The following is a 13,540-nucleotide window of genomic DNA, read 5'->3' on the forward strand; positions in this document are numbered from 1 at the left end:
CCGCGGGGCCTCGGCCCGGCCGGGGGAAGGCGCCCCGAGGAGCGCAGCGTGGCCCGCGCTGGAAGTTCCGGCGTGGCTCGTGTCGGAGCCCTGTGTCCAAGGGCTTCTCTACCTTCTCCAGCAGCGACAAGGATCGCGCTGTCGGGCAGCGGAGCGCAGTAAACCTGTCACACAGTAGTGTGGTTTGATCTTTTAATGGAGCCAGCGCTGTTCTATAGCCTGAGTCATCCCGCAGGCTTGTAGGGAAGGCTACGAGCTTGCCTTCTCCTGAAGCGGGAGCTGCGCCGTGCTCCATGTCCTGGCCTTTTGGAAAAACACTGCTGCCCAGTCCATTACCGTCTTAGGACAGTGCTTGATCATCAGTGTCTTTTACCAGAAAAAATACCCTGAACGGTAATTGCAGTCAACTTTTACTACTTTGGTGGCTTAGGCAGGGAATTTGTATCCTTTTCCCTACAAAATATGTAGCTGTCAGTTTGGAAGCTGTACAAGGTTCAGGTGTTGGAAACAGCCCTCCCATAGTGTTTCTCTTCTTGCTCACGATGTAAATTATTTTTTGTCCAGAGCCAGCTGTAAACCCACTACCTCTAAGCTCACTCTGTAGCCCTGTTTGGTTTCATGTGTAGTGTTGGCTCTGTGTTAACATCTCTGCTTTGGTTGTAGGTTACCTTGGAGGCTTTGTGCAGCTTCATGTGTCCTACTGATGAGGTTAAAGCTCAGGTGGAGAAGAAAATGGAAGAGCTTGAAGCCTTACTTATGCTTGTGGAATAGGTAGTCCTGGGAAGGGAGGTGTTTGGAGTATGGTTTTAGACTGCTGGATTTCCAGCTGTGGATCCGGTAGTGAGTTACATAAGGAAGTTGTGTCCCAGCTGAGTCTTGCTTCTCTGTACTGTTCTGTCCTGCACTTTGGTGATCCTCAGAGCATTGTGAGGACTCTTCCACAGTGTTTGTGGGCTCGTGGGTGCTTTGGAAGAGCTCTCAAACCTCGGCAGTGGGTTCACAGGTGTGGGAGATACAGCAGTGGAAGCTGAATAGGGTAAATGTGGCTGTGGGAGGCTGGGCATACACAGGCAGTGCAGGGCTGTCGTGGGGAGGGTGATTTTTGTGTCAGACAACTGAGAAAAGCTGGTTGGTTGTAGTTCAGTGCATGCTGAGGGTCAGGAGTCAAGACTCTGAGAGCACTTGTGTTTCCAGGCTGGTTTGTGACAGGAGAAAAGCTGGATGTGTGGAGTCTTTGTTAACGTTGGGTGCTTGTGGACTGACTCTTCATGCTGCTTTTCAAGAATAAAGAATCCTGAGAGATAATGGGGACTGTGTAGGGGTATGAGAGTCTTCAAAGCCTTGGGAAGTAGCGAGAGCATCACCAAAGCAGTTTTGTGTGAGCTCTGCAAAGAGAGTTTGAGTGGAGTGTGGTGGCTGTGGAGGAGAGGGAGGTGATGGGGCTGGAGGCAGCATTTCCACAAAACAGCGTATGGGGAGGGAAATAAATCTGCCTGTTGTAGCAGCCCAGATGCTTTGAAAGTTGGATGGGCGTGAATCTACAGGCTGGAAGGAGCATTCTGAGTGAGTTGCTGTGGGTGTCTCAGTGTAGCTGCTTCAGTAATCATGGCTGGCTGTTTACGCTCTGGCTATTTTAAACCCCGTGGAGAGCGTTCCTATCATCATCTCAGGGTTGTTCTGGGCTCTGGCAATGTGTAGTGGCCATCCCTGTCAGGATAACGAGGGGACAGCCAGTTTCTGACCTTTGCTGCTGCAGCTTGTGGCTGCAGAAGCCTGCAGAATGTGGATTGAGTAGGAATAATCCCAATGGACTGGAGCACAGAGACATGATGGGAGAGAAAACTGCTGCTTTGGCTTTTTTTTAAGGGTGTTCTCAGTCATGGTATATCAATGTGCAGGGCTCAGTCTGGCCACTGGCTCTTGCTCTTGGCAGTTGGGTTTTATACTGAGCCACAAGGGCTTTCTTTGAGGTTTTTGTAAAAATTTTTGTGTCCTTGGATAACACAGCGCTGGGAATTTGGAAAGGAGAAAATCCCAAGAGTGAAGGTTTGATACAGTGTTACCTGAAATGGCCTCTTGTATGTTGAACTTGGGGTGGGAGAAAGGGGCAGAACACTCGGTGAGCCAGAGCTTCTGCTGTTGTGTGAGGCAGCACAGGAACCTGCAGAGTCTGTCCCAGTGTGGCACTGGTGGCACAGTTACTTTTGGGATTGTGCAGAGGCTCGAGCTGGGGTAACATGTGTGCACACAGCAGCAGCTGTTCTCTTAAGCAGATGCTCCAAAAGAGCTTAGACTGGGTGAGACCTGCTCTCAGATTGCTGCCTGTGTTACCACAATATTTTGGGCAGTGCAGCTCCAAATTCTTGTTTAGGTGCTTTTATTAGATCATGGGTCTGAAACTTGCAATCTTTTCTTGTGAGAAGTGTTTGAGGTGTAAGCAGTACTGCCAGGCAGAGTCATTGGGGGTAACACTGAAGTATAGTAATAGAATTGGTATTTTTATATATATGTAAAAACTATTTTATTCTAGATGTATTTTAAAAGAAAAGCACTGTAAAGCAATCCAAGGGCAGGACGGCAGGGAGGTACAGGAGGGCCTTCCATTTTAAGGTTTAAGCTGAAACCTTTTGGATTCAGCCACATCCTCAATCTGTGTTGCTTATCTTTGGAGAATGCAATACCTATAACTGGATAACTGGGGCACGGTTTGGAGTTCTTTGAATGGGAAAGCAAGGAAAAGGTTAGCTCATTGTCTTTGACGGGTTCCCCTGTGTGATTGGCGGGTGAGGGGGAAGGGAAAGCAGCAGCTGTGCTTGAGCCCTGCTCAAGTAAAACACTTTCTGCAGCAGAGGAATTGAGGATTACTGCTGCTTATAATGCATAGGCCCAAAAACCAGGAAGCTAAACTGAATTCCATAGTGCTGTTCCTGTGTAGCTGTGGAAGAGTGGTAGTACTTGCTGTAGTCCTGCAGTCCAGAGATGCTTAGGCATCACTTCTGCCAAAAGGAGCGGTGCCTGTGGGTGGGATTTGTGAGGACAACAGTGCAGACCAGCGTTGGTGGTCAGAGTTGTCTTTGTTCTACCTGTGCTCAGCAGACCTGGTGTTATTTCTGTGCTGCCAGTTCTGTACAGCAGCCAGTGGGAGCAACTGGGTTCTTCCGCTGGGCCTCTTGCTGCGTGCGTGGAGCTGCCAGCGCAGCCCATCTGTGTTGGAGAGCTTGTGTACAGAGAATGCTGCTGCAGCTTCTGTTAGCTAGAGAGGTGTTTTGATACTCAGATTCTACACCAGGAGGAAGGTACACATTGCTTTGGTCGTCTTCCTGTTCAGGCTTTGGAAAAAAAAATAAAAAGGAAAGGCAGCAGTTACATCAGAGCTTGTTTATATCATGTACTTTGGTTGTTGCTGCGTTTCATGACTTCTTACTCTGCTTATACTTGACTTCAGACTTCTGCAGAGCCTTGTGAGGAGTCAGAGTTGGAGGATCTGAGCAACTTCAAGCATTGCAAAAGCAATTTTTATCAAAAGGAAAGGATTAAATTGTTTCTGTTAATTGTAGTGTCAGATACTCTGGAATGACGGTCCTGTGGTGGGGGAGAGCACCTATGGATACTGTAGGGAATTGTTGGTCTGTCCTTGTGCACATGTGTGACACATGACACTGCTGCTGGGCAGGTGGAGAGCAGAGCTGAGAAAATGCCTCTGGATGCAGGCTCTGGCACCTGGCAGGGAGATGCTGCTGGCCCAGGGAATATGCACAGGCTTTTCCCAGCTTCCTGCCCTGTTGGCCCTGCACAGGGAGCTGGCAGCTCGTCTGTGCCATGGTCCTGAGGTGAGGCAGGGTGTGATCAATTCGACTTTGGCCCTCATTCCTCATTGCTTGACTTTACTCTGTTGGGAGCTGGGAACAATTCATGGTTAAAGTGGCTACCAGTTCCTTTTTGGTTACATAAGTCAGGATTTTGTAACATCTCCCTACACTGCCTGTTGCTGAAGGGTTCAGGGGCTTCAGGCAAGTAAACTTGCTAAAGGCAGATGGAAAGCTTATTTCACTTACAGCAGCAGCCTGAGGCAGAAATTAGGTTTATAATCAAGCTAATGTGGCCTCTCAGTAAAGTAGTGTGAAAGCAGCTCAGACTGGAGCAGAGTGGAAAGCCCATGGAGTTCAAGCTAAGAGGACTTTGGATAATCCAGAGAAATACATATAGTGTGTTGGAGTGGATTTGAGGAGCACTGCTGTGTACCAAGGCTTAGTAAAGTTGCTGGAGCTGACTGTTAAAGCATGCTGGCTTCTTACTTGTCTGATTGGCTTCTTGATGTTGGCAGTTATGTTGGTTATTCTTACTGAAGGCTGTACTAGCATTAAATGAATCCTTAAAACTAGTCTTATCATTTGGCCAGAGCAGGTTTTACCAGGAGTGTGTTAGACTGGGGAGGTATTTGTTGTCTATGGGATTAAATTGGAACTTCACTAACAAATGTCTTTGGAGTTGATAATTATAACTTGAAACATGTGCAGGGTTAAACTTAGACTTAAACCATTTATGTTTGATAATTTTTTTGAAAGCTTCTTGTGCAATTTGTGGATCCTTCCATTGAGGTATGTTTTAAAGGTAGTGTACCAGCTCCTGGGAAATAGAACAGGAGAAGGGTAGGGATGAGGAGGGTAGTGTGAGGCTGAGCAAGGCTGGTGGCACTGGTTTACTTGTGAGCCTCGAGGCCTTGCTGGCAGCTGATATCTCTCATGACTTGGGAAGCACAGTTGGGGAATCTGTGGTATAAGCACATTCCATCCTTCCTTAAAATGTTTTCCTGGGACCTCTGAGTAGGGACTGGTTTGTTGGGAGTTTAAAAGCACAATTAAATTGGGTTTTGGAGCCTAAATATCAGATTTTTGTAGCTTTTAGGGTATCTTCTTTGTGGATTTAGTGGTAGTAGTTTCGTTCAACTTGGCCTTTAGGCAGGACACCTTGAACCTTGCTTTGTGGTGTGCTTCCACTTCCTCATTTTTGCTAAGGAACTCATTAAGAGTTGTGAGATGGGTCAGGTTAATGGTAGGATTCACAGCAGTGGGCCCAGCCCCAGGGATATTTTGCTTAGGGGAAGATGGCAGAAACTTTTAAATTCTGTAAGATGCCTTCAGCTGGAAAGACAGCTCAGGGTGAGGCAGCCCTGGGAGCTGAGTAACTCAAACTGGAACTTGATCTAAAGGCTGCTTGTAAATTCCTGAAGCAAAACCTGCATGTGCTTAAGGATCAAAAACTGTCTGGAGTGGAAACTGCTATGGTTTTCTTCAGGTTTTGGCTTAATATATGTGTGGTCAAGGTCTGTCTTGATCATGGGCCAGCAAGACTTCCTGGATCACAGGGAAAAACAGTGGGCCTTGCAACTTGGGATCCAGTGCATTCAGGTTTGTAATGATAGCAAACTTTAACTGAATTCTCCGTGTGTTAGGAGTTCCAGTTTTATGGGCACTCCAGAGTCATTTGTTTGCGTTACAGAAACCAGCTGGTTCTCAGAGTCCCTCAGCAACAGCTGGAAGCCAAGACCTCGCTGGGTTTGGTGTCGTGCTCGTGATACCTTGGGAACTGCACAGGAGCTTGCAAAAGGCAGAGCAACCTCTGGGACGGGTACCTGGCTCTGTGCAGCAGCTGTGGGTGCTCCTCTCTGTGCCTGCCTGGGTGGAGGCAGCTGTGAGCTGCTCCTTTCCTGTTCCTAAACTTGGCTCTTCAGATGTAGTGGGAGTCTTAGAGCAGCTGGAAGGGAATGGCACAGGGTGTTAAAGGACTTAACCATGCCCTGCCAGGAAGTCCAGAGGTGTGTTTGCCTTTCTTGTAGGCAGAAGAAGCTGGTGCCTGCACTCCAGAGGAGTCTTGAAGGATGAAGTGGAGGAGCTGAACTTGTTCTCCAAGCTGTTCTACAAAATTTGGGAAATTTTGTGCTGCAGAGGCTTGAATTGAGAGTTGGTGCAATACTTTTTTAAGCACAAGGAACTTAGACACTGGTTATTACATAGACCTTTCTATTTTAGTCTGTGATGTTTGACTCTGTGAATTTACGGTGCAGAACCTGAAATGCCACCTTGTCACTGAGACAAGTAGTACAAGTGGTTGTTGTAAGTCATCACTTTCTACTGAGATAATACCCAGGGCTTCAGAGAATTCAGAAATCTCCCTGGAACTGAAGATGTACAGAATGAAATAGTATTTTGATGAGAAACTGCTACTACCTGCACTTCAGTGCTGCCTCTGTGTGTGTTGGGGACTTACCTTTGTGTTCCCTCTGTTATATGCAGTTTGGTTGTGCATTTGGGCAGCAGGATATAGGGGAAGAGTCAGAGCAGCTCTGGAGCTGTGTATTCTACTAACTGGTAGAATGTGTGCCCAAGCTCATCTTTGTAACATGAGTAGGGAAGGTTCATGTTGTGTGCTCATAAATCTCATCCATGCTAGGTTGTGGTCATGCATGGAAGACATGGATTCTTACAGTTGTGCCTTTTGAGTCTTGTGGATGTATAGTATTGATGAATGAAGTGGTAAGGAGTATTTTTTATTTTAAGTTGTGTGCTTGGGGTTTTGAATTCAATAGCATTAAATAGATTTTTTGTTTTTTCCAAAAAATCACAATCCAATACTGTTTGGATGTGGACTGTACTCCATCCACATTTAAAAGAGTAGATACATTGCTATTTTAAAGTTTATATGCCTGCTGTGTGTATAGACTTGTGTCATTCTTTGTAGCCATGACTAGACTGACCCTGAGGAAGGTGTGTGCTGGTTTCTGCACGTTCCTGTGCTGCCCTGGTGGTTCAGGGTGCTGAAACAACTCCAGATGGCCTTGTGCTTTTGCAGAACACTTGGAGATACTCTCTGCACCTCCAGGAGGGAGAAGGCTCTTCAGCAGGTGCTGCATGCTCAGTGTCTGTTCCTGCTCATGTCCATGCTGAACACCAAGTGGAAAAAGCCCAGCAGGAGCACTTGAAAAGCTTCCACAGTCTGGTGTCAAGTCAATGAGGCCTCCAGCAGGGCTCTCTAGAAGCTGGAAGCTGCTGAGGGCAAAATCCAAACTTGTGTGTGTGTGTGTCAGGGCCTGTGAAGTTTTCTGGGGTACTGCATCCAGAGGGGGAAATCCAGAGATGTACGTGTTTGATGTGAGGAAGCATTTCTGTCTTGTGGGTTTGGTTAGTGGTGGCCTCCCAGTTCCTGGGAAGTAGAAGCTGGAACTGCCAGAGATCATCTGTTCAAGAGCTTAATCACTGCCTGTAAATAACAAAAGGCCATTAAATGGCAAAATTCTTCCATTCCTGCAATCAGCTTGTCTTAATCATTGTACTTAAATGTTTTGTCTGCCAAAAGCCTGGTATGGAGATTCCAGTTTGGACTGTTCTGGGAGGTGAAAAGCTGAACACACAATGGTGCAGGGACAGCATGGGAGTGTTTCCTGAGTGCTAGATAATAGTTGTAATCCTTATCTGGTGTGTGTTCAGGTTTCTAGACTGACTTCACAGAGAAAAATGGTAATATGTTCAGGCCCATCATGCAAAGTATGTCAGTGACTGAGCCAGAAATGGAGCAGGTAAAGTTTGGCTTTAAAGTTTTACTCTATTTGCACTTCCCACCCAACGTCCCCTTCCTGAGCAAATGGCTGATGTGAATTACTGGTAACAGTAACTCTTTGAACTGTGCTGAAATTTTGCTTTGAATTGAAGTAAAATAGTGTAGTTGAGGTGTACTGTGAGTTACTCAGCCTGTTCAGACTCAAAATAGGATTTCTTCCGAAGAAGACTTGACTGACACAGCCAGTGAGAAGCCCAGGGTTTCAGTGAGGTCTCTAGGTATGGAAGGCCTTGTGTTTCATTCCATTGCACCCATGGTTGCTGATGTGTGTGTGTGTGTGTGGAGGCAAAGCAGCCTCAGGTTGTGGGAGCTGTGTGTGCTGCAGGCTGGCTGTGGAGGTGATAAACTGGATCGCTGTAGCTGGAGCAGCCCTGGAACTGTTACAATTGAGGGGATAAAATAAGGCTGATATTGAGGAGTTGTTGGATTGAGGCCATCTTATCTTTCTGTGACCCAGGGCTGGTGGAAGATAAAATACCTTGGTAATGCTTGGGACCAGTGCAGGCAGACCTGACAACCCCTGCGATGTGAGGATTGCTGTGACTCAGGGCTCTGGAGCCTGGACTGGTCACTGAGGCCTGATGTGTCTCCTGGGTTTAAGTTGCAACTTTACTTTCCAGAGTCCTGGTTATTAGTTCTGTGACGCTGCCAGAGTGCCCCTAGCAGCCTTTGAGCAATGACATGGTTGTTTTTGAAATGAAGTGAAACAAACTCATCCTGTTTTTTAGGAGTTGAACGACCTGGCACGTGATCCTCCAGCACAGTGTTCAGCAGGGCCTGTCGGGGATGACAGTAAGTATCTGTTCTCAGCAAGCACCTGCCCTCTCCTTTTCCTTTTCCTTCTGAAATGGGATGTCCAGATTCTTAGCAAGGAGAATTTTTAGAGTACTAGATAACACTCCTGGTCTTAAATTTGCTTCTCTTCTGTGTCTCTTACACCTTCCCTGTGTGCCAGTGGTGTTATTCCCACTCTATTGGTTGGGCAACTCAATGCATGTCTTAAATTACACCTTTTAAATTAATTGTTCTGGAATTCTCATGTGGGATGGTGTTAGAAAACCTCAGTAGATATGTGGTCAAACCAGCAGGCAGCTGCCCACAGCCTTCTGAACTCAGATATCTAAACTGTATGTGGTGTCTGAAAACTGTACTCAGATCAGCATGCCCTGCCAGGTCCTGTCTAAGGGACAGCCTCAGAAAACCTTCTTGGCCTTCCTGTGCAAGTGTGTTGACCTGGGGTGTGACTGGGAGTTGTTGCTGTGTTCTGTGCTCACACTCTTTGCTGTAGCAGCTCTGACATGTGGGAAAGGCTCCTTGAGAACCCTTGGAAGCTGTGACTGCAGTGCCCCCTAAACAGCACACACTGAATTTGCTGTGCAGTGTGCTCTGACAAGTGATGTCAGCAAAGCATCCAGGCTCCTGAGAGAGGGGAGAGTGAAGCAGGGAAACCCCCCCTTCTCTGTGCTGAGAGCTCTAAGCTCAGGTATCCTTTCTAAAATGAAAAAATGCTGCCAAGATCCTTCTGAATCATTTCTGAATTACTCAGCAGTGCTGAAGTGTATAGAAGGTTACACATTCCTGTAGAAATGTAGGGCTGCATTTAAAAAAAAAATCACTTGAAACCTGAGGGTGAAAATACTGAAATTAGTGGGAATGTTCCTGTTCAGCAGCTTTTTCAAATGAGTGGAAGCCCAGCTTGGTTTTGAGGGTGTTTTAGCAGTAGTTACTTCACAACCTATTTCTGTTTTCCAAATAGTATTTCAAAGAGGTTTGTAGTTTCAGAGACAAGAAATGACTAAGATGGAGAGCCAGTGAGAGGCTTTTATTCCCTTAAATTAGCAAGTGTGATTTGTGCCATGATAAACTACTTTGTGTTTTCCAAAGCCTTATCAAAGGTGATGAAGATTGTCTGGCAGAGGAGGTGGTAACAAAAGTTGGTGAAGGCTGAGAATGGAAAGTTACTACTGAGTACAGAAAGCTTTAAAGTACTATTGAGTTCTGCTGCTGCCACCTTTCTGAAAGACCTCTAATGAAAGACTTTTGTTCTTGAGAGCCACAATTTGGATGTGTGTAAGTGGATAGCAGTGGCAGCAACAGAAAGGTGCCTTCTCCCAGGTCCCTGTGCTCCAGGTCTGCCGCAGCTGCCTTGTCAGAGCGACATTTCCCAGAGTTCAGGACATGCTGTGCTTGCAGAGTGCTGTCCTGTGGCTATTCCAGCTGATACAAACTGTCCCCAGCTGTAAGCTTCTCATCCCTGTGGTTCATGAACCTCAGAAAGTAAAGGGCTGTTCCTGCCTTGTGCACTGTAGGAATGGGATTTTCTTGTCAATGTAGCTTTAGCTTTCTTCCACCCACCTCTGCCTGTGTTTTGGAAATGTGCTGGGGCCTTGATGACATTGGTATGCTTCCAGTGGCTTAGCCTTTTCCAAGCATGTACCTGTGCTTACCTAATGAAAACCAATAGCCCCCTGCCTTTGTAAATGCCTCTGTATGGCTGATTTCAAAGGAAAGAATCAGTTGGAATAAGCTCTGCATGACAAATCCATCTCTGCATTCACCAGACTCGTCCTGGATGTTACCAGGATTTAAAGCTTAGGTTAAACAAGCATCCAGGTCTGGGGTGGGAGTTGAGTGGGAGGAAACACAAACCTCCCTTCTAGCTTTTAAAAAGTTAAGATTGCCTGTGGATATGTTTTTATTTCTGGGGTTTTGTTTGGTTTAAGGGAATCGTTGGTTATTTGAGGTTCTCTTTCCAGTGGTGCCTCTGCAGAGCAATCACAGTGAATCTCATTAGGATCTGTGAGGTTGTTACTGGTTCTGTTGTGATTGGCTACAATCTCCTGTGGGATTTCTGCTGCCCCTTTGTCCTCTCCTCCAGGTTTCTCCCTGTCCTGCTGCAGGTGACAGGGAGCTCCTGGGAAACTGTCTGGAAACCCCTTGAAGTTGGGTGAATGCTACATGTGAGCTGCTGTCTTGATTTCTAATTCTGCATTGGATGTAGAGTTTCTCAAAGCCAGGCTCCTGAGAAAGTGAATATTTAAGTAGTGAAATCCTCTATCTCTGTTAGAGCTGAGAACTCTAAGCTCAGGTATCCTTTCTAAAAGGAAAAAATGAGCTGCTAAGATCTTTCTGAATAATTTCTGAGCTACTCAGCAGTGCTGAAGTGTATAGAAAGTTACACATTCCTGTAGAAATGTAGGAGTTGATGAAAACAAACTTGTTCCAACCCAGCACTCTTCTCCCCTGGCCTTGCAGGGCTGCTCCCACTCTGCTTTTTTCCTCCTTCCTTGTATGAGATCATTCTGAGCTGTAATGCCAGTACCATGTGTAATTAAAAACTGCTCGTGCTAGATGAGAACAGGTAGTACCACTCCTGCTTTTGGCCCAGGCAGTCCTGACAGCTGTGGACACCAGGTGCCAGTGAGGCACACACACTTCCAGGTGGCTTCATCTCCTGTCTTGAAGACTTCCCTTGAAACAACTGGACTCATCTACAACTCCCCAGCTCTGAAGGTGCTGTGTAGGTGACATCCATGCTGAGGGAAGCTTCCATAGTATTAATTCACAAATATTTTCCTAGGCTGGTGCTCTTTGCACTGGAGCCTGTTGAGATGCAGGAATCCTGAGAACTCCTCAGTGCTCCTCCTACAGATTATCAGCTTTGACTGTTTTTCTTTCCAGCACAGCAGCATTCTTCACAAATCCTGTGTGTTACCAGGTGAAAGTTCTCTTGGGCAGATGCATACAAGTGAGGATAAACTTCTGTCTGTTTAACCTGAAGTGTGTCCTGGCACATCCTCCTCCAAGTATGGGGCAGACTGTCATTCCTGCATTCTCAGGACAGTTCTTTCTGCTGCTTTAATGAAATCTCAAGGCCTCTGTGGAGATTAAGCTTAAATGTTGTGAGGACACCACTGGTTTAGGTCACCTCTGTATGTGTGTTTTACACAGATCTTGGGCTTCCCCTCCATGTGTCACAAGTCTGAGTAGGAGAGCAGGTGTGAATTCATGCTGGACCTTTGCTGTAGCTGGCTCAAAGAGGCCAGTCATGGGTGCTGATTCAGCTGTTTCATTAAAATTGCAAAGTTTAAACTCACAATTTGGAGTCTGAAAAGTTGCCTAGAACTATGGGGGTTTCTCTTGTAATGTGATTTTTTGCAGGGCACATATGTGGTACCACAGCAGTCCCAGAGTGAGGACTGCAGAGTGTCGAGTGCTTTGCTCTGTCTTTCTTTAATTCCTTGGCTCGCTTCCCTGCGGCCTTTCACAAGGCTTTGTTTTTAAAATAGACTTTTCTTTTCTGTGCTGCTTTGTCTGGAAGAAAGTAGATCATTACTTGAGCTTCTCCAAACTGAAGTAAATCTCTCTCTTTTTCAGTGTTCCATTGGCAAGCTACAATAATGGGACCAGTAAGTATGAGAGAATTGATGTTCATGGCTTTTTATGACTGGTGGTCTTGTAGTAACTCCTCAAGCTGCAATGATTCTTTTTCATTAACAGAACGACAGTCCCTATCAAGGTGGAGTATTTTTCTTGACAATTCACTTCCCAACAGATTATCCCTTCAAACCACCTAAGGTGAGTGGCTTCTGCCATAAATCTATCCTTTACCATGTGGTGTGATGTATATTTGTGAGCCTACACTGAAATTTTCCTTCTTCTGCAGGTTGCATTTACAACAAGAATCTATCATCCAAATATTAACAGTAATGGCAGCATTTGTCTTGATATTCTACGATCACAGTGGTCCCCAGCACTAACTATTTCAAAAGGTACCTCCAATGCTTGTTTCATTTTACTCTGCTAAAACGAAGTACTGATTTGGGATGTAAAAACTGCTGCATTTCCTGCTGGAATCCACCATTTCTGTGGTCACTGCTTCTGTCCTGTGACTCTACTTGGAGCTTGCAGCCAATTCCTGAGCATGGGATGCTCAAGACATCCAGCTTCCCTGTGGCCATAGGGAGACTCCTCAGCTTTGCCAGAGGATCAGATAAGTCTTACTACACTGAGTACAAACTCCTGCCACCTCACCTCAGAGCACTTTAACTAACAATAGATATAAATACATATAAAATAAAACTTAGTGTGTGACAGCAGAAGACTTTATTGTTTAAGGTATACCCAGAGTAAAATATAAAAGGGAGCAGCTGTGGCTTTTATAAAATGGTGAAGTTGCTAATTCTTTGTCATATAAAAAAGAATTTCTCTTTCAAGGGAGCATCAGAATTCCATGTTGCTAATTTTTTAACACAACTTCCAATGGTGTGGATTACTGAAACATAGTTTAAAACTTGCCTAGCTTGAACAATCTAAAATAATTGGCTAATAGCATCTTGGTCCCTGTGACCTGTGTTAACTTGTGGGGCACTGGAATGTAGCTTTTGCCTGGTAAAGCAGTATTCATATTTAATAGAAATAGGAGGCTTTAAACTTCTTGAAAGAAGACACAGGCTGGATTTTTTTTTTTTTGGCTATTGAAACTGTAGATTTACAAACTGTGGGTCAAGTTTGTAGGTCTAGCCATAGCTATTTAGGAATATTTGCAGCCTACCCTGTGCATGATCATGTCTTGACCCTTCTGTTCTGTAGCTTCACACTGTCCTTGTAATCAAATGCTGCAGTTGTCACATTGATTACATTGTCCTTCACAGTGTCCCTGCTCTGAGGCTCTCCTGTTGCCTGTCCTTCTCTCCAACTACATGTGATGTTCCCAGGCACTTTCTGGTTCAGACAGGTGATACTGGTACATCCCTTGGACATCATCACTGTCTGCCTTTCCCTGAACCCACAGAGGTTCCCACATTCTCTGTCCAGCTAAAGGTGTTTGCAGAAGCAGATGGAAAGGCAAAACAGTATCTCCTTGTCTCTTGTCAGAAGTGAATCTGCTTGGGCCCAAGGCTCAGAGTCTTGAAAGAACTGATAA

General features: G+C 45.7%; 1 protein-coding gene across 7 annotated transcripts in view; it reads left to right on the forward strand.

Moving 5' to 3' along the window:
• Positions 1–208: 208 nt before the first annotated feature.
• UBE2D2 (ubiquitin conjugating enzyme E2 D2) overlaps positions 209–13,540 on the forward strand; it is a 43,963-nt gene continuing 30,631 nt past the window's right edge. For 6 of the 7 annotated variants that reach the window (XM_033517595.1, XM_033517596.1, XM_033517598.1 and 3 more), the window contains exons 1-5: positions 7,550–7,573; positions 8,343–8,406; positions 11,992–12,023; positions 12,115–12,192; positions 12,281–12,386. In XM_033517595.1, the coding sequence (XP_033373486.1) occupies positions 7,565–7,573; positions 8,343–8,406; positions 11,992–12,023; positions 12,115–12,192; positions 12,281–12,386 (289 nt within the window). In that variant the 5' untranslated portion in view covers positions 7,550–7,564. Of the gene's footprint in view, positions 394–7,549; positions 7,574–8,342; positions 8,407–11,991; positions 12,024–12,114; positions 12,193–12,280; positions 12,387–13,540 lie in introns of those variants that run through there. The other variant, XM_033517597.1, reaches the window with a different exon arrangement.

Source organism: Parus major, chromosome 13, assembly GCF_001522545.3.
Source record: "Parus major isolate Abel chromosome 13, Parus_major1.1, whole genome shotgun sequence".
In the NCBI taxonomy this organism is placed as follows: Eukaryota; Metazoa; Chordata; class Aves; order Passeriformes; family Paridae; genus Parus; species Parus major.